The following is a 26370-nucleotide window of genomic DNA, read 5'->3' as shown; positions in this document are numbered from 1 at the left end:
AAATAAAAATAAAAATTCTTTATATTTCTATTGGTATCTTTATCTCAAAAGACTAAGCAACTACCATAAAATTACAACACAAAATAGAAGTGCTAACATGACTAAAAATATATTTTCAACGATAATGAGTCCTTCCTCTATCCTTTCTCTACGTATATACCAGAATTTTAAGTTCAAAACTCATGACATGCATCTAATCTCGCACATGCATTTTACTCTTTATCAGTAGACCATAGCCTGCTTGCATTTTTGTTGGATTACGGGTATGGTCACCCATGTGGACCAAACCAATCCGAACCGACCCATTTCTTATCAGGAAAATAAGATTTAACACATAATCTTAATTCAAAAGAAAAAGGGGGAACTGTTATAACTGTTCCCGCCCCACAAGATCCCCGTATGATCTTTTTTTCTTTTTTCTGACAAGTGCAAGAAAGAATATAGAGAGAGAAAATTGGGTCTTGAAACGTAGAATCAAAATTAGCGACAACACCAAACAAGAGCATTTAGTTGGTGAAACAATTTTGTTTCCAAGAGAAACGAAGAGGACTTGGGGCAGATCCTTTCGGAAGCAAAAACAATTTCCGCTGCAAATTTAAGGTACCCAATTTGTTATTGTTTTGCTCCGAATTTGCTTACAATTTTGATACTGAAATTTGCAATCTAGGATCTTTCCAGTCAATAGGAAAAGGAGAAAGTGAACCTTGAAATCTTCCTTAACTGGAGACAGATTTCCGGTCCTCAACAGGAAAGACCATATCAAGAAAGAGCAGTACAATTTTCGACTCTTAAATCGAATAATCAATCACAAAAAGAGCAGTAAGTAACTGAATAACAAAGAACCAAAAAACAGGATTTTGATTGTAACAGTCGCGAGTTCGTCCTTTCTGTTAAAATGGATTTCATTCTTGCCTTATTCAGTAGTGACTCCTGGAAAATATTGTCATCTGAGCCAAGTTCAACTATTTCTAGAGCTCAGCACAATGTTTTCTTGTCAAGTAACTCCTGATTAGTCAGACATAAGTGTTAAGAACTAGGCTTTCTAAAGCATGGAGAAAGAGATAATACTGCATTCTGTGCTGGCCTTGAGAAATGACGGATGATCATAAGAACCTGTATAATTATATGGTTGTTCAACAACTTATATATATATATATATATGCATCCATCGTCTTAATGATCGTAGCTCCACCTAGCTTAATCCTCCTCTTCATCTGCTGGAGTATACCACGATGGTATGTGCTCTAAATTGCTCAGTCGGTAATTCAGCAGAACCTCTTCATCACAAATTGCTCTAGTAGCCACAAGAACAAGTGTCTTCAGAACAGGAACATTTGATTCATTGTTGCTTGACTTCCATGATTTGAACCTAAAGCTGCTAAATTTCGTCATGTTCTCTTCTTCGCCATTTCTAAATGAAATATTAGGTATATAGGGCCTCACGTCCTTCTCGAAGAGAGGAAAATCATAAGGGCATATCATTACATTGGGGACCATGCCTTTGGCTGGGTGGTTGGCAAAATGAGCAAAGGCAAGAGGGTTTCTCCATTCCAACACTTCAAGGTTGCCTCCAACATGTGTTCCATCCAATGGCTTGTTGACTACGATAGAAACTTTTTCATCTGCTTGTGTAGTGTGCATGGGTTCAGGAACCCTAGTCCAATCCCATATTTCACGAGATTCGCCGCCAGCTCCCCATGGCTGTGCATTGATCACTGTCCCATCATACCGTGTGATCAAATGTGAATTTTGGGAATCAACTCTGGGGTACCCAGGAATATAGCGGCAATATGATGGAGAGTAGACAACTCCAGGATAGAATGCTATGACGGAACCAATATTGGCTTCACCTTGTAAGAATAAACCCTTCCCGGCATCCTCATGGGGAATTTGAGATGGTTTGACCTCAAGAGTGTAGCCCATAAGATCCTTTAACCTCTGTGAGACCTCAGTGCGCCGCAATGTCTTGGTTTCAGGTACAGCTGTGCTGAAATTTTATCAGTAATCAAAATCCAGCATGTGGAGCTATGAAGCCACAGTAAAGAACAGACAAAATATAATAATATGCAAAACAACCATAGAGTCTCATGCTTGTGATTCTATGTTGCAAGAGCTCAAATTTTACACTACTAGAACTGTCGACCCAACTTCATTACAGATATCGCGTTTTGTAACAAATGCAACAACAACAACAACAAACCCAGTGTATTCCCACTTAGTGGGGTCTGGGGGGGGTAAGATGTACGCAGTCCATACCTCTACCTCTGATGAAGTAGAAAGGCTGTTTCCGAAAGACCCCCGGCGTTTTGTAACAAATGATTTGAAGGAAATATAATAGTGACAATTCGCCCCTCCCAAAATGAACAAAACAGTTGAAGAACTACTCCAATTTGAGTAATTACTCAGTCCTGTAGCAATTTACATCCAGCACTCAGAAGCCGTATAGGTGTTCTAATTTGAGAGTTAGATTTGATCTAACTAATCCATGTTAAGATGTGCATATTGAGCACACATAATAGTTTCCAGCAAGTAAATGACGAAGAAAAGTTTTACTCTTGAGGTATTACCTCTTATTAACCAGTCAAGCTTCAAGCTGAGCTATTCCCCCTTGTGTTTTGGTTAAAGAAAAAGTGCAAACCCATCGTACAAACAAAAAGAATTTAGAAAGTTGATCAACTTATACATGTGTCCAATAATATTCTACACCAGAAATCTCAAGTGACTCAGTCATTACCCGCAACAAGAAGTAAGCATAACATATTTCAACATCTACCTCAATAACGAATTATTTTCTTTGATCAGAAAATACTCAATAACGAAAATACTATATATCAACATTGCTTGAGGTCTAACAGTTTTTAATATAAGAATGAAGCGGAGAAAGTAGTGGTATTAACAGATATTACTATATATATCATGGAAAAAATATAGCCAAATCTGAGCTTAAAATGCAGCTGATGCTTACCAGTTTGGTCTTGTACTAGAGAATTCCCGCCAACAGCAAGACCGAGCCCACTACTATGAGGAGAAGAAGTTGTTGCTGTAGGTGATGTGGCCTGATTATCTTTGACTTTATGATCAGGGAGTAATATGTCATCCATATATCTGCAAAAGCTCGTAACCTGATAATGCACATTCTCATGGACCTGCTTCTGTTGATCATCTAAGGAGGCTTTGTTAGCCATATCAATAATCTCCTCTGCATCAGCTTCTTCGGCATTCCTTCCCAAACGGTTGTAACTGAAAGTAAAGTTTAGCATGGCAACACGAAACTACAGTTGGTGCAACTATGCAAAAAGATAGTAACATTTTATTTCACCCACCAAAGATTTCATTACCGCACAAACAAAAATATTTACTTTTACTATTCCCACTGTTGTCTCACGTTTTGATGATGACTAGTTGATATTGGAGGCCAGGTCCTTGCATACCTTGTCCTGGTACAACTGTCACATCTCTGCACAGTTTTGTCCGCTAGCGCAACAAACTGTGCAGGTGTACTCTGCACAGTTTTGTCTGCTAGTGCAACAAACTATGCAGGTGCACAGCGTACCTGATTAGACACCTGGTCCAATCAAAATGCAAACCTCATTTTCTACACTACTATAAATACAAAAAGATTCTTCTTCCTCCACAGTTTTTGCAAATCGAAGAATCCCTTGGTGGTGGCGAAAACTCTCTAAAGCTCAAGTCCTAAATCTTTTGTGCTTAAGGTCTAGGTGTTCTTGAGTCAAGTTTTGTTTTCTAATCGATTTACTCAAATATAAGAGTAAAGCTCCTTTATTTACTATTGAGTCGCCCAGGTAGAGTTATCTAGAGTTATCCGAGTCTGCAAGAGTTAGAGTTAACCGATATTGAAGAGTGTATTGACAGAGTTATCAAGAGTTGTCAGTAATAGAGGTAGAGTTATCTAGAGTTATCCGAGTCTGCAAGAGTTAGAGTTAACCGATATAGAAGAGTGTATTGACAGAGTTATCAAGAGTTGTCCGTAATAGAGTTATTACAAATTAGAGGAACTTAGAGTTAAGTTCAATGGAGTCTGTAATCAATATGAGTTTTGATTATAGTGGAGTTTAAGTGCTTATGAGGGCAAGCCGTGGTTTTTCCTTCCTTGAGCAAGAAGGTTTCTATGTAAATCTTTCCTTTATATTCTGCACTTTTGTGTGTGTTTACTGTTTTATTGCAATACTATTCACATCAGGAACCTGGTCCCTTATCAGTGGTGTACCCCAACGTTTCAACACCCACAACAATGGTAAACCAAGAATCAAAGAGGGAAATCAATTAAAGAACCCCCCCCCCCCCACAACCCCCTGCAGTTCATGTTGAAGCAATAGAAATTTAAGAAAAGGCATGAATACGTCGGGGCATTCTACATCTTTTATATATATACACAAAAAATAGTTTTGACCTTGTATATACTGTGTAATTTTCCAGCAATGGGGATTCGAATGAATGCCCTTGCACCCCCGAACTCCGCCCCTAGCAGTAGGTCTCTAAGGAAGAAGCAAAAAGGAATTTGTGGAATAGACACTGTTTATCCCAAGCAAATACCTCAACAACAACATACCCAGTGTATTCTCAAAAAATGGGGTCTGGAGAAGGTAAAGTATACACAGTCCATACCACTACCTCAGCTGAAGTAGAGAGGTTGTTTCCGATAGATCCCCGACTCAGGACATATAATAGTATAACAAATAAAGAAACTACAAAAGCACACAACAAGATGGGATAACACACTGCTGGATACTAAAGGAAATAGGACACCCACAATGTCCTACTATAACTAACAACAACAACATACCCATACTAAAGGAAATAGGACACCCACAATGTACTACTATAAACTAACAACAACAAAAACATACCCAGTATATTCCCACCAAGTGGGGTCTGGGGGTAGAGTGTACGCAGTCCATACCACTACCTCAAATGAAGTAGAGAGGTTGTTTCCGATAGACCCTCGACTTAGGACAGATAACAAATATAACAAAAAACATAAAGGCACACAACAAATAAGGGGTGATACACCGCTAAATAATAAAGAAAACAAGACACCCACAAAGTAGTATTATAAGCTAGCTATACGAAATTAGAGACATCACCAAGAGGCTACAAGACACTAAAGACACTAATACAAACAGCGCACCCTTTCCTACTATTACGAACATATTCCTACCTATTAGCCTTCTACCCTAATCCGCGTCCTCCACACCTTCTTATCAAGAGTCATGTCTTCCTACTCTACACCTCCGTACTGGAGCATCCGTGCACCTCCTCATCACATGCCCGAACCATCGCAACCTCACTTCCCGCATGTTGTCCACCACCGAAGTCACTTCCACTTTCTCCCAAATAATCTCATTTCTACCCCTATCTTTCTTGTTAAGTTCACACATCCATCGCAACATCCTCATCTCTGTCACCTTCAACTTTTGGATGTGGAAGTTCTTCACTAGCCAACACTTCGCTCCATACAATAAAGTCGGTCGGACTGCCACTCTGTAGAACTTACCTTTAAGCTTCGGGGCACCTTCTTATCACACGAGACTCCCAAAGCGACCCTCCACTTCAACCACCCTGCACCAATACGGTGCGTGACATCCTCGGCAATCTCACCATTCCCATGAATCATAGACCCAAGCAAATACCTCATTATTGCAAACAGAAATGCACTAACATTCAACGAGTTCTCCCTTTTCCCCTTTGATAAAGACCACTGTAGAAAACCCAATTTCACACCGCGTTATACTTCAATCATTCATATGATGGAAACCAAGAAATGTTAAACAAAGCTTCTCCCTCTATTTCGATTTGTTTGGCTTGATTTGGACTACAAGGATCAAACTAACTAAATGTTCAGTATGAATTGGTACACGGAATCTTCAATATTTTGAATGAAATTTACATCTTTTAGAAACTACTACATAAAAAGTATATAAGTCACACTAATTAACAATTCAAAATAATTAAAAAATATGCTTTGACAGTTCAGATGGTAACTGTGACAAACAAATTGAAACAGAGTGAGTAGTCTATAATTAAAATGACAAATATAAAGAAGCTAACCCATTAAATCATTTGCCTTCCACTTACAAATTAGTAAATAAATCTTACCTAGTATAAAGGAAGAGGAGATTTATGTCAGCTTCGAACTGAACAAGTCTCGATTCTCTAGCGAAAGTGGGACTTTTAGCAAGAATCTTCACCGCCTGAAAATTAACGTCCCATAACAAAAAACAAATCAACTTCAAATAATATAGTGTGTCAATTCAACAAGAAAAACGCAACCCCACATTATAACATAATAATATAATAGTTTTCTTTTTTTTGGTTAAAATAATAATAGCTAAGCAGTCATCCAATTAGATTGGGAATAATAAATAGTTCAATGCTTCTCATTTATCTATAATAAAATACTAATATAATTGAAGCCGCATGCTATTCATTTTGACCCAACTTTAGTCAATCAACTGAGTTACTAAGATTTTCGTATCTACAAATAACTTAAATAGAATGTAGACATAAAGAATTTAAGGAGAAATAGAGAACCTCTTGGAATTTGTGGAAGAAGAAAGCCATGGAGAGGTGACCAGCTCGATCTTTGTTGCTGGTGATGGATGTTCTTGACTTACACTGCTGTGACGCGGCCGTGTAATTCCAAAGAGAAAAATGGCAAAAATGGTTCCTTATGTTTGGGGTTAGTTCAATGTGGTCATTTAAATATACTCTTTGTACAGTTTTGGTCCTTTAAATTTTACAAAGGTGAGCGAGCACATTTGATTTTTATTTATCAAAATTACTACTCAAACAACATGAACTCGTGTTTATTTTTGATTTATTATTTCTAAGAAAATTTTGAGGTGTGTTTATACGTTTCTTATCGATTTCGAGTTTGTGGTACATTTTTAAAATTGCAACGTCCGAAATTAACACCACTTTCCTAAAGTTTTTGTTTAATTTTTTTCCTGATATTTCCACTTATATCTAATGGTTAAAGATTGTTGAATACTTGTACGTAATCAAAATTGAGGATAAAGTGCTCCCTATCAAAAGCGGTTTTATAATCAAGACTTAAACTTAAAAACTTATTATCAACGATAGAAGAAGCACTTATCACTGAAACACTTTTGATAGTTCTAATCGCAAATATTATACACTAATCTAAAAATATCTAAAAGAAAATCACAAAAAAGGGCAAACAACATAAATCTCGATAGTTTTGAGCTTAATTACAGAAAATCTTGATATTTTGCATAATTACTAAAAGTCTCAATTTGAACCTGACGATATACATAATTAGCTTCAGATACATCCAACAAAGATATATTTTTTTTCTTGTAAGGATACGTAATTAACTTCCGATACATTTTTTTTATTTTATATTTGTCAAAATATATAATACATCTAACGAAGATATATATTTTCCTTTATAAAGATACATAATCAACTCCCGATATTTTTTTTTTTTTTTTTTGAATCTGTAGAGATACATAATCAGCTTCCGATACATCTAATAAAGATACATAATTAGTTAGAATTTTTAATCAGCTTCCGATACATCTAATAACGATACATAATTAGTTGGAATTTTTGTAGTTATTCGGTAAGAGCAGAGATTTGCGTAAATATGATAAGTTAATGTAGAGAAACAAAAGAATAATATTGGGCCTTTAATAACTTGATCATTAATGGGCCTTATTCCAAGCCCAACCCAATCAGACTCACACGGTGACATTCCTTCCAATTTGTAAAGCGATTAGTCTTGTATTGAATGGTGAAATTTGTTTGACAGTAAAACAATGGTGCTGACCAACTTTAAGGGAACTGGTGTTGGTGTTGGTATGTTGCGTTAATTTCCACCTCCCCAATTCACTTTACTTCTTCTCCTTTAATTAAAAAAAAAAAAAAGGAATGGTTTAATTATATAATGATGTAAAAATAATTGAAATTGGAAATTGTGTTTAGGTGCTGGCATTGGCTGTGGATTCGGTATAGGATGGGGTTTCGGAGGTTTGATTCTTTTCTCTTTTTGAGCTTTTTTGGGTTCTAAATCATATTTTATTTTTCAATTTTGTGTATGTGTGACCTTCTTTTGTTTGAGGTTTGCTTCCAATTTTCTTGTTTATGGTTTAATTGTTTTTTTGCTTAAAAAGGATTTTTTTTTTTTGGGGGGGGGCGGTGGAGGCAATAACATAAATATACACCTTTTAACTTCCCATATTTATGTAAAATCTCAACTAAGTATGTATGGATGTATCGGAGAGCTAATTATGCATCTAGATAGACCCAAAATTGGAAAAAATATATCGGGAGCTAATTACATATCTTACGCTGAAAAGATGTATCTTCTTTGGATATGATAGGTATCTCGACAGACCCAAAATCGGAAAAAATATATGGGGAGCTAATTATGTATCTTTAGCTGAAAAGATGTATATTCGTTGGATGTAATATGTATCACGACATACCCAAAATCGAAAAAGAATATATCGGGACCTAATTATGTATCTTTACAAAGGAAAAAATATATCTTGTGGATGTATCCGGAGCTAATTATGTATCTCGACAGAACCCAAATCAAAATTTTCAATAGTTATGAAAATATCGAAATTTTCTATAATTAAGCTCCAACTGTCGGGATTTATGTTGTTTGCCCCTTTTTTTCAGTTATTATTAACCAAAGGTTCCAGCTTGGGACAGGGAAATATGTATTGTATATGAGGAGCTTAGTGGGGTTGAGCAGATTGTAATGATCAACAACACAGCTGAAGTATCACCTTTTTGCGAGTTTCCTTCTTGAACTATCACGTGTTCGGTTTTCTTGCGTGAACTATCATCGACTATTTATCAAAATACACCCCAAACTATCAGTTGCTCCCATCTGAATATCATATCCTTCAGGTAGGAAAAGGGAACAACGTATAGTTGAGTTGTGTTTCGATAAACATTTGGTGATAGTTCAGGTAAGAAATTCGCACACCTGATAGTTGAGGTGTGTTTCGATCAACATTTGGTGATAGTTCAGGTTAGAAACTCGCACACCTAAAAGTTTAGATATGAAACTCAAAAAAAGTTATACTTTAGGTGTGCTTTGATCCTTCACTCTTTTTTTGTTGTATAATGTATTTTGTTACTGATATTAGTTATTACTACCATTCTAGACGAATTCTAGAAAATCTGTAGAACACTCTACTTCATAATGTAGAACTTCTGGTAGTTAGAAAAAAGGGTGTACCATCTAAACACAGAACTATAGACTAGAACGTATTGAGCTAATCAAATTTATCATCCTATCGACCTCATGTACATCTTTCCGGTTATGCCAGAGAGATAACAAGCTCAACGACCCATTTCAGAATATGTAGAGCAGTTGGCTTTGCACTTAATGCACATCTGATTCCTTTCTTTCGATAAAACCCAACAGATGAATGCTGAAATTGCCTTCTTCAGCTCTTTCCTTTCCTTGACGGTTAGTGGCATCTCATTTTATCCAAAACATGTTCTAAATCAAGCCCCAATGTTGTTCAGTGACAGAACAACGCAAAAACAGGTGGCTGCTGTCTTTAACCTCTTTTTAAGAGGAATAAACTAAAAAGGGAAGATCAGTACCTTTTGGCATCTGCTAGAAAGGGGACATGTTAAAGCATCTATCCTCATGGAGAGGATTCTTCTATGATAGTAGCTATATTAAATGTGCATGGAGGAAGTTAGAAAATTTTCAGATTTGCCTATCAAAGGCAGTGATAGCTGACGAATAAATGGACCTGAGAAGACTTTTGAAGCATGTACTTTTGCGAACTATGCCAACCTAGGAACTGCTACTATAAAAGATGTTCCTTATCTATTATGTCGCTCCATCTGAACAATAGATTTGGGATGAAAGCCTTTCCGGAGATACCAAAGTGTCGCTGTTGGTGCCAGTCTAGAGCATGGGAGAATGGCAATCCTCAAGATCCGAAGTGATTTGTAGGCAACCTTGATTATGCCATGTTGGCACGGTTCTGGATTCTTATTCCTACCTTGGTTGTTTTCTGATGAAGTATTCCGACCTTGGTTGTTCATGACTTCCTATAAAATGGAGGAAATTGTTGAATGTTTTATACGTCTCTAGGCAGCACTCATCAGTTATTAAAAGAGCATCGCTTTTCATTTCTTAAAGCGATTAAGCAATGGAAGTGAGGGTTACCGCTTCTGGGTGAAACCATGCTCTTTAAAGAAGTGTGGTTTCAAATAGTGATACATGAAATGATCCAAAACAAAATGGGATGATCTTTGAAACTCAACTTTAGGAGTTGGAAATATTGGCACTATTGTCTCTTGGATGCTGAAATTAGTTTTGTCAATTGCAAACTGATTATTGTAGTACTAACTTCAGGTATTTTTGGCCTTTTCCTTAGTTTTGCATATAAAAAACTTTGAAATTGGTTTCCAGTTCTCTTTTTTTTCTTCAAGCCCGATAGACCTTATCGGTTTTTTGCATTTTTTGCTTTTAAATCACTGTTAGGCATATTAGTTCTTCACAAGAATCTTTGTTCTAATGAAAGTCCTCCTTTAACATCTCCTACATTCACATTTCTCTGTTTTATTTCCTTGTTCCCTTTGCCCGTTTGTTGACATGTAAAATGTTAGAAGTATCATATGATAGTATCTTTATTTATGAAATTGATTATACTCGTGCTTCTAAAGAAAACGAAAGAGATTATCCTTACATTTCGAGTAGGTAAAGCCATAGAGTTTCTCTTAGAATTTAGACATATATCTCATCCGTTTACTCTTATCATAATTTGTTTCTTGGTGTTTGTTATAAATCCTCTTTTCGTTTTGCAAAATACTCTTCTCTGATTGTATCATCATCTTACCTAATGTGTATGGTTTTGTTTTCTCAGGCATGCCTTTGAATTTCTTGGGTCTTGGTGTAGGTAAAAACTAAATTAAAGCCATGTTTTCATGAAATTGCATCTCTTGTCCAAATATTTGATGTTATTTTTCACTATAACTATTATTTATAGGTGGCGGCTGTGGGATTGGAGTAGGCCTCGGATGGGGATATGGCGCTGCCTATGGTAGCAAGTACAGGAACTCTAGAGTCACATTTGAAGGTCTGGATTTTGTCAATAAAGAGCATAGTGAAGAAAAAGATTCAAAAGATCTTGCCAAAGGCACTCGAAAAGCTCATGCTTCTCAGTAAATATTGTTTCACCCACTTTTTGTTGATGCACTGCACTGGTTGTTCCATTTCTAAATTTGTCAAATTTGTAACAGCAGTTCCATTTCAGCCATCACTTGGATACATATGTAGCATCATTTGACAGCACTCCTTTTTCTTTGATGTGTAAAATTTGTTTGCTTATGATGCTTGGAAAAAATCTGTACTTTGAGCTTTAGCTTAAATTGGAAACAAGAAGGGGACTTGTCAGGAGAGAAGAACATAATCTTATCAAAATACACCGATAATGTAAAAGTTGAAGAGGAGCCGTGAAAGTTGTGTCCATTGGGTTCGAGCCGTGAAAGCATCCTCCTAGGGGTGTGGATCTTTCCCAACCTTACGTGAATGTGTGATGCTTTGTGGACCGGACTGCTCTTTTTTAAAACAAAAGTTCTTTTGCACCATCAATGCATGTGAACACAAGTCAATTATGTCATTTTGTACTACTTTTTCCTTTTTTTTTCTCATTTTTTAAAATTGTTTTTTACCCCTTATCACTCTTAATGAAAAATCAATAGAAGGAATTTTAAAACATCCACCAATTCATTTGCAGTTTGTGGAGGAGAAAGGTCTGCAGACTGTTGAAGATCAGGTAGACAAAATGGTAGATAATGATCACATGGGAAGAGACCTACCGACCTTTCTCACTCTCTTTTTCAAGCTGACCAATAATCTTCATGCTCACTATAAATACTAAAACTTCTCTATTCCATACCCCAAAACATGGACACAAAAAGAATGTTTACCCTTTCTCAAGTTGCACGACACAAGTCAAAGCAAGATTGTTGGATCATCATCCATGGCAGGGTATTACTATCAACCCCTCCCCCTCCCCCTCCCCCCCAACCCCATCTCCACCGTACTTCCCGGAATCATTAGTAGCATATTTGACAGAACTCGTGTAAAGAGCATAATCATCGACTCTAAATCTTGGATTCGCCACTTTCCCCTACCCCCTATAGTTATGCATGCAATTGATTATAGATTAAGTGTTAATGCAAATGTATATGCTATGTTTCTTCAGGTAATAGACGTAACTAAGTTTCTGGAAGAACATCCTGGAGGAGAAGAAGTGTTGATTGAATCAGCTGGAAAGGATGCAACTAAAGAATTTGATGATATTGGGCATAGTAAAGCTGCCAAGAACTTTCTCTTCAATTACCAGATTGGATGTCTTCAGGGCTGTAAAATCCAAGATGATGATAATTTGTTTATGGATTCCTTCAAAGAATCAATAAAGGCCAAAGAAATGGAAGCTTTTGTGATCAAAGAGGATCCCAAACCAAAGTACCTGACTTTTGTTGAGTACTTTGTGCCTCTCTTGGCTGCTGCATTGTTTCTGTATTATCGATATTTCACTGGAGCTCTCCAGCTTTGAACTCCCAGAACAAAGGGATTAATCATATGATTTTCATTAGTAATTTATTTGTTTGTGTTTTTATAGAAGTTCAATGGTGACAAATTGAGCAGATAAGCTACTATGAATGTACTTACTACTAGTTTTTCTACTTGCTAAAGAAACAATAAACAAGTCAATCTGTGCTTAATTTGTTTGGACATGACCAATGTGCACAATTGCCAAAATAAAAGAATGGTAAGAGAAGTTTAAACCCAAAAACGAATAAAGACAGCAATACAATAATATACATGATTTAGCAAGTCAAATAGACCTAATCATCTCTTTCATTTCTGTATACAACAACATACCTCTGTAATCCCACAAAGTGGGGTCTAGGGTCTGGGGAGGGTAGAGTGGTACGCAGACCTTACCCTACCTTGAAGGTAGAGAGGCTGTTCCTGATAGACAGAATATCATAATGCAACAGAATTTGGTCTCGACTAATGGCAACCTAACTGAAGAGCCAAGAAAGAGGTAAATGTACTACTACAAAGTATGTTGTTGAGATAATAGCACCAGCTCTGCATCACCTAAACAAAATCACATGTAATTTACACCTTTCCTCTATAAGGTAATACCAAAACTGATTGCATTAGGCCACTTCTCTGACCATCAGACACTGCAAGCTTATCGATTACAGGGACAAAAGGTTCATCTCTCAGATTGCATGGACTGCCACTAAAACTGCAGCAGGGAAGTAACAAATGAAACTCTATTATATGTCAGAAGTTCAATATAAAATTGCTCTAACGCTAAACACTACAAAATATACACTATACAAGGCCAAATATTGTAAAATATATGCACAACATAGCTCCACATAATACTAAAATGAATGCACGCTGGCACTACAGGTTTTCAGATCTATCTACTTTATGACGGTACAATCTTACCTTAAAAGCCAATCACATTTGCGAGTAGGAAACAACTAACATAGTTTTTGAATATCTTGTTAACAAGGGGGTCCATCGATGGATCTATAACTGATTTTACAAGCAAATTAGGATACCGTAAATTGTCATTTATGCTGTGAACTCTATATGATATTCATCCAAAGACTGCACCAAGAGACATTAAGATATGTTGTGTTATACTGATTTACTAATACAGAAAGAAACGGCAATATTCCAAGCATCCTATAATTTTGATTCAAACCCATCACCTAGGCACCATGGAGTGCAAAATGATTACAATAAAGTCATGAATTCCAATATTGCTTCATTGCAACGATGGGGTAGAGACCAGCAACCAGAACCGATCAAGAAAAATCATACATCATAATTTAAAGGGCTATGTGTTGTAAACATGTATAAGTACAACGATAAGTGGTTGATCTTTGAGGCAATTGGGAATGAAAATTTCTGCTCCACTGTACTTAGCCTCAATATATTAATGATGCTTTGCAGTCCTGTCGGGAAGGAGAAGGCGCAAAGCAGACAAACTAATAGCATGTTTGGCCAAAAGCTTCTGGAAAGTCAAAAATGCTTATTTTAGAGAGTTGAGGTTTGGCCAAACTTCTAAGAACAAAATAAGTGCTTTTGAGTTGTAGCGAAAATTGTTTTTCATAAGCAAAAAATATAGTTTTCCCCGGAAACACTTTTGGAACCTTGACCAACCACAAACTACTTGTCTAATATTGGCAAAAGAGCCTTTAAAATTGATTAGCCAAACACAAACTACTACTCTCCAAAATGCACTTTTTTTATAAGAAATTCTAATTAAAAAAACTTTCCAATATAAGCAGATATTTGAAAGCTTGGCCAAACAAGCTATAAGTATTGGTAGATTTAGTAGCATACTTGGGATCTCATCCCAGATAGGGTAGTCAACTCGTGAAGTCAATGACTGTATTGGTGTTTATGGCCAAGAATGGAACTTCTCCCCTGTGCCAGGAAATAAAATCCTATTCTTCCTCGGATGGTACTGTTGTCTTTGCCAAAGGAGTCTTCCGCTCTAGTAGCCCTACCGACAACAGACTCAAGAAAAAAAAAAAGGGAAGCTTTCAGTGACACAAGCCCTTAGGACTTGATACTTGGACACCGGAGTTTTTCCCTTGAGACAGGGTTCTTCCGTTTGAAACTATCCTTTTCCTTTTCAAAGAGGACTTCCACTGTGAATGAACATAAATCTTTCAGAATATTATGAATATCATTTCCATTATCTCCTCATCTTCCTATTTATAAGTCACAGCTTACTTCATCGTTTTCATTTCCCATAAAATCTCCAAAGTTTTCCTAGATGCTATACTTTTCTATTCATTACTTCAACTAGTAGTCTAGTACCAATCAATAGGAGAGCAACACAAGGATTAGTATAATTAATTATTTATTGGCATATTCAGGATTCCAAGAGAGATTGGGTCTGTTTTTCCAAAAGCTAGAGCCTACCTCATCTCAGTTCAGTTCAATCTTCCCATGAACCTGCATAATTTCTTGAAGTCTCTTATCACTCCTGCTAGAGTGATGCTATACAGGAAGAAATCAATTCCCAAGAAAAACTAATGAAAGAATAACGAGTATGTATCTATAGAGCAGGTTTATGTATCTATAGAGCAGGTACTCTTTGCTTTGTTTTCTTTCTTTTGATTGGAAGGAGTGGACTAAGAAGGAAAAGGTTAGTTGTTCAGTAGACCTCTCAATTGCAGAATATGTATTCAGAACTTTTAGCAGAATAAAGAAAAAGGAGCTTAGTTTACTTACTTGCTTCAAGTGCCAAATTTCTACAAAATGACATCAGTGTCCAACTTTTTTTTTTTTGGGATAACCGTGATATCCAGGCCAGCTTGCGCACACCTCGACTAATTCCACGGGATACTTGACACCTCCCACCAGCAACAAGTACCAGGTAACTCCGTCCACCAAGGCTAGAACGGATGGGAAAAACTTACCTAGGGTTTGTCTTTGTTGGGAATTGAACCTGAGACCTCGTGGGGCTCAACTCAACTTCACTGAACCACTAGGCCACGCCCTTAGGTGTAGTGGCGGATCCATCTTGTAATCAGGGGGTTCATCCGAACCCACTTCGACAGAAAATTATACTATTTTTACACAGTCAAAAATATTTATATATATATATATATAGTAGATGTTGAACCCCCTTCGACTAGTCCGTATGTTTACTTCTGAACCCCCTCAATGAAAATCCTGGCTCTGCCACTGCTTAGGTGCATGTCCAACTTCTTATCTATGTTCCTTTATTCCTGAAACTTTCTCTAAGAAACCTCCACGTATTACTCTTGCTCCCTCATTCTCTAAGCATTGTACATAAACAAGATGTAGATCAAGTTCCTTCTGATTATCATTAGTCACACTGCGATGGACAATAAGTGCACTTCTTGATTCTGCAACTCTTGCTCAAAAGAGAATGTCATTATTCTCTTTGAGAAAAAACTTTACTTCATTTAGAAAAAAGAAGAAATAATACTTTTTCGGAAGTGAGCCTTAACTTAACGAAAGAGTTGCTCCTTTGGTGATCTATAGGTCATGGGTTCGATTCTTCAGAGAAATACAAGGGGAATCTGCATAAGGCATACACCCAATCCTCCCCCACCCAGTATGAGCTGGTATCACTTCAAGCCCAGGGTACACATTTTTTAGTAGAAGACAAGTGTGAATATAGATTGAGCTCTTCCAAAACTCTGACACCCTTCACTCAAATCCATGCATAAATGCTTTGGACACGAACACAAGCTAATACGACACACGCTGAACGATCAGCACAGCTGATAAAAGTCAAGGAAGCAACAAGCTATTGTTAGCTGACATATTTCATGAACTTATTCACTACTTTAGGACTGCCAAAAAAGAGAAAAAGCGAGTCAGAATAAATGAACAAACCAAAAAAGGATAGCTAATACAACACATGCTAAACGATCAGTACAGCTGATTAAAGTAAGTCAAGGAAGCAACAAGCTATTGTTGGCTGACATATGTCATGAACTTATTCACTACTGTAAACTGCCAAAAAAGAGAAAAAAGCAAGTCAGAATAAATGAACAAACCAAAAAAGGATATTCGTGCATTTGCTCTAGCTTATTATGTCAGCAGACATCAAGAAAGAAATTTGTATTGATAATAGATTAGATGAACAAATATCATCACCACAAGGGAAAACTGTTCCCTGATTGGGCAACGGCTGCTAGATGGAGGAAAATTTCCAGTACATACGAGAACTGGCTGTGATCCAACTTGCAGCAAACAACTTCCTATCCAAATTACACTTGAGTGGAACGCCCCATTTATTTTTAACAACTAACGGTACCCTGATTGATCCCAATTGAAAGTTTTTATAGTTAATAATTCTACTAGTCATAAATAAATAACTTCTCTCCAGTCTCTAGTAGAAAATAGAAGAACAGGTAAATCAAAAGAATCATCAGTGCAAGCAGGCTTCAAATAAGGTAACGGTTTGAATTGAAGCATCAATGGCACAGATAACTCAACAAGATCTATTGATGATTTTCCCAATCAAGAAGAGATGAAGACAAAACTCATAAACAGAGAAACTTTTCTTAGTTCTTTCAAAATCTATGTATGGGAAAAAGAATCAATAAAAGGTTAAATAGATAAAACAAGAATCAGTTAGCAAACTCACCAATCAAGAAAATGAGAAGAAACACTGAGAAAACTATTCGAACAGGTCGACGATATTGCATGTAATACTGAGACCTTTGCAGCTGGCGCTGAATGGCACCATACCAACCATACAGTTGCTTATCATAACAATCGTCACAAGCATCAAGGCAACTCTTATTCCTCTCATAGCACGTGTTTATGCTCTGCAATAAAAGCAATAGATCTAATCACATAAACATCATTTACTGATACGGAAAATATACAACTATTTCTGGACCTTTGATAAATACTAAACTTGAGCCAACTGATTTATTCAGTTTTTTACAAGTACAACTGATTTTACATAGTTTGGCCCTTTGAGGAAAAAATTTTAAATTCTAATACCTGATCTTTTATGGAATATATTTTTAGTATATATTTTCTCATAATAATAGACAAGGTTAATTTGTAGTTTTACTAGTTTGGATTCCCTCTTTCAAATATTGAACTAATCAATATCAATAACTCAAAAATGAGAATGTCGACATTGTAATCAAATAAATGGTCCAAAGAGAGTAATCTACTACAAATTTGGCTACTATAAGAACAGTGCATCACCCTTGTTGGTGGCTGAGTGCGCGGCAATATGTTGTCAGCTTCTTGATTGAACTTCAGCTTCCTGTAACCATTCTTGGGCCATTTTAACTCCTTAACAGACTCCACGGCATTCAACAATCCCTGGTAACTGGGTATTCTACGAGGAGGTGGTACAGGTTCTTTTATGGAAACATCATTGCCAGGTGCGATCTGCCATGCACCAATGTCAGCACTAGCACTTGCTGTTCTCCGGTGGCCCAGAAACTTCTCGTCTATGGACTCACTTCGAACACCATCCTCCGAATGAGGAGGATTCTCTGAACACTCTAGAACTGTTTGATACACACCCTCTTCCCACTTGGGAAGAGTTTGCAGCTCCACTCCATGTACTTTTGCATAGGGAATGCCTGCAGAAGAGGTGGATGGGCCAGAGAGAAATGCAGCAAGTTCATCAACTTCTCCCTCATCCAAACGCACCCATGGGAGTGGTGGTTTGCCTTGTGAGACAGCTGATTCATTAAGAGAATTCTCAACTTTCTTAATCTGACTGTCAATTGCAATAACAAATTCGTGATGTCTATCTCTTGCATCATCAGCAACCTTACTATTGTAGCTCGATCTAACTGCCCTTTCGAATTCCTCCAGCTGCATTACAAAACAATCCAACAAATTAACTCAGCTCTGACCCTTCATGCACATACACCAATAACATCCCATACACGAGATAGATAAACGGGCAGCCCAGTGGACTAAAACTTCCACTATGTGTGGCATCCGGGGGAAAGGCCGGACCACAAGGGTCTATTGTACACAACCTTACCCCGCATTTTTGCAAGAGATTGCTTCCACAGCTTGAACCCGTGACCTATTGGGCAGCAACTTTACCAGCTGCTCCAACGCTCAATAACAATCATTTCCCAAATTCATTTCTTGAAGGGGGATCATAAATTTCCTACCTGCCATTTAGCAGTGCCAAGGGTAGTTCTAAGGTCCCTGCGAAGAGCATCACAATTCCAACTACCAGTAGTATCCTTCAAAGCATGAATCCATGTCCTATAAGTTGATTCCATTCTTGAAAATGAAAAACAAAACTATGTCAATCAAGAAAGCAAAAAACAAAACCCCACATAACCAAAACAAATAAAGCTTCAATCTTTACATCACTAATCATCAAAAAATCTAACTTAAGTAATAATTCCAACAAAATCAATCAAGACCGACCATTTTTTAATTAAAAACATATAAAAATTAATTCATCAAACAGCAAATGAAAAAACGGGTTACCTGTCGGTGGATTCTTGAACCTCCTCTGCAGCTGAAAAAAAGGGATCTTTCTCCCACCTATCAAAATGAGACGCCATATCTTCCAAATATTACCAAGTACAGAAATTTACCGCCAAAAAATGAGCAATAATACCCGAAAAAACGAATTTTCAGGTCAAAACAACATTAAAAAAATGAGCAAAATTACAAAATCCAAGTGTATTTTCTGATTTGAACAATCTTGGATCAAACCCAGAATCAATAAATCTTCTATCTTTTTTTCCCTTAATTATAATGTATGTTGGTACTTTAGTTTACCAACAAAAAGAAACAAAAGAAAATGTTGGGTGAGAAGATATCGGATATAGGTAAAAAGTAAGCGTCAAAATAGAGAGGATTATTTATTTATTTATTTATTTAAATAAATAATGGTGTTTGTGGCGCACGCCTGGAAAGAGGTGAAGACGGCGCCGTTTCAATAAAACAATTGAGGGAATCAATGAAATGTGAGTTGGTTTTGCCTTGCACTGTCCATGGATTTATTATAATAAAATACTAATTTTAATTATTAGAATAAAGAAATGTTTTGAGTGGCACCTTGTGGTTGAGGTTGAAAATCAGCTGACTATGAAATCCATTACCCACAACAATGCTACAACTGCAAAAATCTTTATAGGAGTACTCCCTCCTTTTTATATTGGACACATTTCATATGATAATTAAAAAATTATAAATAAAATAATAAAAGTAAGAATTTAATTAATATTTCATTAATTTAGTAAATTAAATAACTAATCTAAGATTATTATTTTTAATAAGATAACCAATTAATATAAAATGTGAAATCTCTTAAAAACTATCAGAGTCATTTGATATAAGGAATGAGATAAGTAGGAATCTCATAATTCATGAAATACTTTTATGAGATTATTTTGTTTTATCTCACCCTTCATGTTAGATAGTAATCTCGTTATTTATAAGGGATAAGGGTGGATGAGTTTATCCAATGTTTGGTTTGAATAAAAAGTATGGATGGAATAATTATCTTAAAATTAGTTATTCCAAGATTGTAATATTAGTTTATCTCCTCTTAAAGTAGGATAACTAATTCTGAAATTGTTAATTACGGGATAACTTATTTTCAGCAAACAAATAACTAGTAGAACAGCATAGTTTCGAAATTCCAAACATAAAATAAACTTCATGTCAAATTTTACTTTAAAATTATTATACATATCATGTAAAGCAAATGACCTCTCATTGTTCCGCGAGTCTCACACTTTAAATATTAAGTTTTAACGAAATCTATTGAATTACCATTAATTCATATAAAAATCCATACTTGAGAAATATATATTACTTGAATATCATGTTACAAATGTTATTTTTTTTATTACCAAAAAAAAAAGTTACAAATGTTCTTTAAAAGAGTTTCGAGTGGTAGTGCATGTGAAAATTGTTTCGAATTAATAGATTAAGGTCCATTTGTTTGCAACATTATATATTAGGAAGTTTGAATCAGAATGTATTTTTAAATTATCAAAATATTGTCCTTGGATATGAACATGAATGATTAAAAATTTTTGTTTTTGAATATTTGAATGTGCATACAATAACAACGAGAACATATTTAGTGTCTTTCTACAAAGTGAGGTCTAAGGAGAATAAAGTATACGCAAGTAGAGAAGTTGTTTTCAATAGACATTGTAGATGACTTTTTCTTACACACTCAGATCATTGTAGGCAAATTTTTATTAATAAATATTAATTAATAACTTCATAAAATATAATGGCCAGCAGCAGTTAGCCAGTTACCTCCTATTATGAGCCAAATCGTACTCCCAAATAAATTAGTTAGTCCTCTTTGGTTAAATCAACTTTAAACAACTTTGGCAGTTCTTATTGTCCACCCCCTCCCCTCCCTCCCCCCGCTACCCCCGTCCCCAAAAATAGTTTATATTTTCCTTATCTTTATATTATAAGTCAGTTATGGCTACCTGTAAATTAACTCATTCAGGGCCCCTCAAGCCACGTGTTTGGAGGTTAGAGAAGGAAGAAAAACTTAAAATTCTCATTAAACCATATTTATATCATCTATTTCAGAAAAATGAAAATGGTGTGTTGGATTACAGGGCTGAGAAAGTGGAGGTTAGTAAAATTATTTTATTATTTGGTGTTCAAATTAGAAACAATTTATATGACACTTTTTATTTTTCATTACAAATAATATTAATGATCTAGATGGAGTATGAGAAGCATAGGGTGTATATAGACTTTATTTGAGGTAAGAAGATTGTTTCCAAAAGATCTCGACTTAAGAAAAAGAAAAGTTCAAAGCAATCCCAAAAATAGTAATGAAAGTATGAGAAGCAACAGAGAATAACAAAAACAAATGATAGCAACAAAACAATACTATAATCGTGATACGAGAAATAACGAGTAGCTACAAATAGAAGGACAAGAAATTACAAGAAAAATACTAAGACTACTAATATGAACGACAACAACATGTACCTACTAATAAAATAACATGTTTAATCCTTCTCCTTGCGGCATTTCAACAATTCACCAAAGTTATTTATTATTGCACTACTTACATAAGCATATATAATGTTAAGATCGTAATTTGTTGGCGATAATATACTTCTAGAAATAATTTTTATATAAAAAATAAAATAAATCAAATTACATATATTAATTGAATACTACAAGAATGAAAATTTAATTTTTACAATTATCGAATGACTAAAAATGTTATACAATATCCTTCCTACATTATGGTGCAAAGGGAATAGACTTGCAATCTTGTCAAATTGAAGTCATTCACTCATCCTAAAACCATCCTTTTTATCTCTATTGTATGAGGAGCTTTTTGAGTTCTAATAATCGATAAATAAACAGTTCAGACACTGCTTTTACCTTGAGGAGCGGACATAGACGTGAGTTGTGGTGGAATAGTTGGGATGATAATTTTTTTATTTTTTTTATGATCAGTTTTCAGTTAAAGATTTTAAATTTGATCTTTTTAGAATGAAAAGAATTTTGTTAGAAACGTCGCAAATGATCATGTTATACGTGAATTTAAATTTAATCGAACCTCAATATAAATATATTAATTATTTATTTATTTATTTATTAAAGAAGGGAGTGGAGGCATATAAAACAAACAAGATTAGCAATAACTTTGGTTAAAAGATTAATGGGGTCCTCAGAGCAAAATTCTGTGAATGAGTCAATTTGGGTGTTGGAATTTCTTTTTCTAATCTTATCTGGAACATTATCTCACGTGGCTTTATTCAACAACTTCTTGTCAACTTTTATTGACTTGGCCATAGAGATGTACATACTTCAGGTCCTACAAATATGAATTACCGTATCAAACTAAAATTTTCAATACTAGTGTTATATGGCATGATTATAGTATTTGATATACGTTTTTAAAAAATTTAATATTCTAAGATATCTCATTCTCGTCATTTTGGAGGCTGTATTGCTACAATTGAGTGCTATCTAGACTTTATTATTAACGTAGAGTGGTTGAAGTGAAGGCTCGTTTCAGGAGTCTTTTGTGATAAGAAGGTGTATCATAAGCTTAAAGTGAAGTTCTATAGAGTGTTAGTCCGATTGGTTATGTTATATTGAGTGAAGTGTTGGCCAGTTAAGAATTCCCACTGTTTGAAAGTAGCTGTGGAACCTTGGGGAGCGACCGGCAAGAAGGATTTGCACCGGAGTCGGGCCGAAATCGCTTTCAAGACAGTGACTTGTCACGACACAGTGTTTGTGACAACTCTTTTACTATTATTAATTCAGTTCCAATATTAATATTGTAGTATTTTTTTCCAACAATTTGAAAGCGATTTCCTTACATACAATATTGATAAATGGTTATTTCTTTGAACAAAACTTTTCTTGATTTGTCAAAGCTAGAGCCATTTGACGGAAATAATTTTAAACGTTGGTCACAAAAACTTCTGATTTTTTTCGAACAATTAGAAGTTGATTATGTTTTTTTTAATGAACCTCTAACTGATGGTTCTAACATTACTATTGGATCTAACACTGTTGTGGTTGATGACATTGCTAAAAAGAAATTTGAAAAGGATAACAAAACAGTTAGAGGAAATTTGTTGAACCATATGACTAATCATTTGTTTGATTTATTTGTTACCTAAAAATCTGCTAAAGAAATATGGGACAGTTTAGAAAAGAAATATGGTGCCGATGATGCAGAAAAGAAAAAATATGTTGTCGGACAATGGATTAAATTCTAAATGATTGACAATAAATCAATCATGGAACAAGTTCACGAATATGAAAATTTAACTGCTGATGTTCCGAATGAGGGCATGAAGATGTGTGAGATTCTTCAGGCTAATGTTCTGCTTGAAAAATTTCCACCATCCTGACGTGATTACAGAAATCAATTAAAACATAAGAAAAATAATTTAACTCTCCAAGAACTTATAAGTTACATGAGAACAGAGGAGGCAAATCATCTCAAAGACAAGATGGAAGCTCTGTCTCTTAATTCTACCAAAGCTAACCTTGTGGAATCTTCTGGTACTATTATAAAAGACAGGTACGAAGGAAAACAAAAGAATGTGCAGAATAAGGAACAAGTGAAAAAGAAAAATAATTTCAACAAGCCAGAAAATCAAATTAAAAAAATCAAAAGGGCCTTGTTTTGTCTGCAGAAAACTTGGCCACATGGCTGTCCAGTGTTATCTAAGAAAAGGACAAAAGTCAAAACAGGGAGGACAAGGTGATGCTCAAGCTCATCTTACAAAGGGTGATGAAGTGATTGCTGCAGTAATCGTCGAGGCAAATTTGGTAGCTAACAAGACTGCTTGGATATTGAACACAGGCGCTTCAAGACATTTCTGCGCTAACAAAGAATTATTTCATGACTTTGAGGAGTCCACCGATGGCGAGTGTGTTTACATAGGTAACTCCACTACTGCTGGAGTTATGGGTAAAGGAAAATTTTTACTTAAATTAACTTCTGAAAAAATATTATCCTTGAACAAAGTTCTGTACGTTCCCTCGCTCCATAGAAACTTAGTTTCTGGAGCACTTCTCAACAAAGTAGGCCTTAAACTTATTTTTGAAACTGATAAAATAATTATTTCTTGTGGAAGAAACTTTGTTGGGAAGGGATACCTTAGCAGGGGCTTATTTGTGCTGAACATTGATCAAGAGATTGTCAATAATGCAAATATTCCTAATTCTACTTATATTACTGAGTCTATTAATTTATGGCATGGTAGGCTAGGTCATGTTAATATTGTTTCTATTAAAAGACTTAGAAAAATGAGATTAATTCCTACAGTGAATATTGATGATATTTCTAAATGTCCTGTGTGTGTAGAAACAAAGCATGTTAAGAAACCTTTTAAATATGTTACTAGTAGAAAGATCGAATTGCTTGAACTAGTACATTCAGACTTAGCAGATTTTAAGAACACTATTAGTAAAGGTGGAAAGAAGTATTACATTACTTTTGTTGTTGACTTTTCTATGTACACTAAGGTATACTTCCTTAAGTCTAAAGATGAGGCTGAAAGTATATTTTTAAAATTCAAAGCAGAAGTAGAAAATCAATTAGACAGGAAAATCAAGAGATTTAGATCTGACAGGGGCGGTGAATATAATACTAAAACTCTAGAAGATTTTTGTGATAAAAATGGTATTATCCATGAGTTTAGTGCTCCTTATATTCCCCAACAAAATGGTGTAGCTGAATAAAAGAATAGAACTCTTAAGGAAATGATGAATTCTATGCTTTTAAGTTCAAGTCTACCTGACTATATATGGGGAGAAACTGTCTTATCTGCATGTTATATTTTTAATAGAGTCCCTCATAAAAAGTTAGATAGGACCTCATATGAATTGTGGAAAGGATTTGCTCCTAACTTAAATTTTTGAAAGTGTGGGGGTGTTTGGCTAAGGTTGGTCTACCTGATTTTAAATGAGTAAATGCAGGTTCTAAGACCTTTGATACCGTCTTTGTTGGTTATGCTCAAAATAGTGCTGCATATAGATTTATGTCATTAAAGGATTATTCTATTTGTGAATCTAGAGATGCAGAATTTTTTGAGCATGTTTTTCCTTTGAAAAATGATGTGCCTAGTGATGTGCAAAATAATACTTCTGTATCTGCGTCTGTTAACTCTTATGTTATGCCTGCTTCTGATGTTAATGCTAATGAGCATGAAAATGAACTTAGAAGGAGTAAAAAACGTAGAACTGAGATTAGATTTGGTCCTGATTTTATCAACACCTTCTTAACTGAGGACTTTGATATCGATACTTTAAATGATGAATTAGTGTCTATCTACTTAATAGAAGAAGACCCTAAGACATATGATGAAGCAATGAGTTCAATAGATGCGATATTTTGGAAAGAGGCTATTAAAAGTGAATTAGACTCTATAGTTTCTAATCACACATAAGACTTGTATGATTTGCCTAAAGGTTGCAAACCCATAAGTAGCAAGTGGATATTCAAGAAGAAATTGAGGTCTAATGGTACAATTGATAAATATAAGGCTAGACTTGTGATTATAGGCTTTAACCAAAAGAAAGGTGTTGATTATTTTGATACTTATTCTCCTGTGACTAAAATAGTGACCATTAGAATTCTTATTGCTCTAGCTATTATTCACAATTTTGTGGTACACCAAATGGATGCCAAAACTGCATTTTTAAATGGTGATTTAGAGGAAGAGATCTATATGACTCAACCTGAGGGCTTTGTGGTCCCAAGACAAGAGGATAAAGTATGCAAATTGAGAAAGTCCTTGTATGAACTTAAGCAGGCACCTAAGCAGTGGTATGAAAAATTTGATTTCACATTAATAGATAATGGCTTTGTTGTTAATCAATCTGATGCCTGTGTTTATTCTAAAATAATAGGATCAAACTGTGTGATTATATGTTTATATGTGGATGACATGTTAATCTTTGGCCCTAATGTGAATGTTGTAAATGAGACTAAGAAATTTTTATTTTTTAAATTTGAAATGAAAGACCTTGGAGAAGCTGATGTGATTTTAGGAATAAAAATCAAAAGAAATGTTAATGGTTTCTCTTTGTGTCAGTCTCATTATATTGAAAAAATGTTAAAAAGGTTTAATTGTTTTGATGTAGTTTCACTGAAAACTCCTTATGATCCTAGCATATACTTAAAAATGAATAAAGATTTCAGTGTTTCTCAAACTGAATATGCTAAAATAATTGGGAGTGTAATATTTCTCATGAACTATACTCGGTCTGATATAACTTATGTTCTTAGTAGATTGAGTAGATATACTCATAATCCCAGTGATAAACATTGGCATGCTCTTCAT

The 26370-nt window shown here is 35.3% G+C and overlaps 3 protein-coding genes across 3 annotated transcripts; 1 reads left to right on the top strand and 2 right to left on the bottom strand.

Moving 5' to 3' along the window:
* Nucleotides 1-832: 832 nt before the first annotated feature.
* Nucleotides 833-6803, bottom strand: LOC107867213. Its single transcript, XM_016713360.2, has 4 exons — nt 6553-6803; nt 6118-6212; nt 2966-3240; nt 833-1982 (listed from the first exon to the last, which is right to left on the bottom strand). Exons 1-4 carry the CDS (start codon nt 6580-6582, stop codon nt 1198-1200), a joined length of 1185 nt encoding a protein of 394 aa, XP_016568846.2. The 5' UTR covers nt 6583-6803; the 3' UTR covers nt 833-1197.
* An 881-nt stretch (nt 6804-7684) lies between these two features.
* Nucleotides 7685-12768, top strand: LOC107867215 (cytochrome b5). Its single transcript, XM_016713362.2, has 6 exons — nt 7685-7842; nt 7969-8013; nt 10890-10922; nt 11013-11168; nt 11961-12016; nt 12234-12768. Exons 1-6 carry the CDS (start codon nt 7803-7805, stop codon nt 12585-12587), a joined length of 684 nt encoding a protein of 227 aa, XP_016568848.1. The 5' UTR covers nt 7685-7802; the 3' UTR covers nt 12588-12768.
* Nucleotides 12769-12813: 45 nt separating this feature from the next.
* Nucleotides 12814-19529, bottom strand: LOC107867214. Its single transcript, XM_016713361.2, has 5 exons — nt 19043-19529; nt 18715-18829; nt 17780-18403; nt 17202-17385; nt 12814-13292 (listed from the first exon to the last, which is right to left on the bottom strand). Exons 1-5 carry the CDS (start codon nt 19117-19119, stop codon nt 13267-13269), a joined length of 1026 nt encoding a protein of 341 aa, XP_016568847.1. The 5' UTR covers nt 19120-19529; the 3' UTR covers nt 12814-13266.
* Between the last annotated feature and the right edge of the window lie 6841 nt (nt 19530-26370).

The sequence above is a fragment of the Capsicum annuum genome, chromosome 4, assembly GCF_002878395.1.
Source record: "Capsicum annuum cultivar UCD-10X-F1 chromosome 4, UCD10Xv1.1, whole genome shotgun sequence".
NCBI lineage: Eukaryota > Viridiplantae > Streptophyta > Magnoliopsida > Solanales > Solanaceae > Capsicum > Capsicum annuum.
The sequence above is the reverse complement of the archived record's forward strand: the minus strand, read 5'-3'. Positions and strand labels throughout refer to the sequence as shown.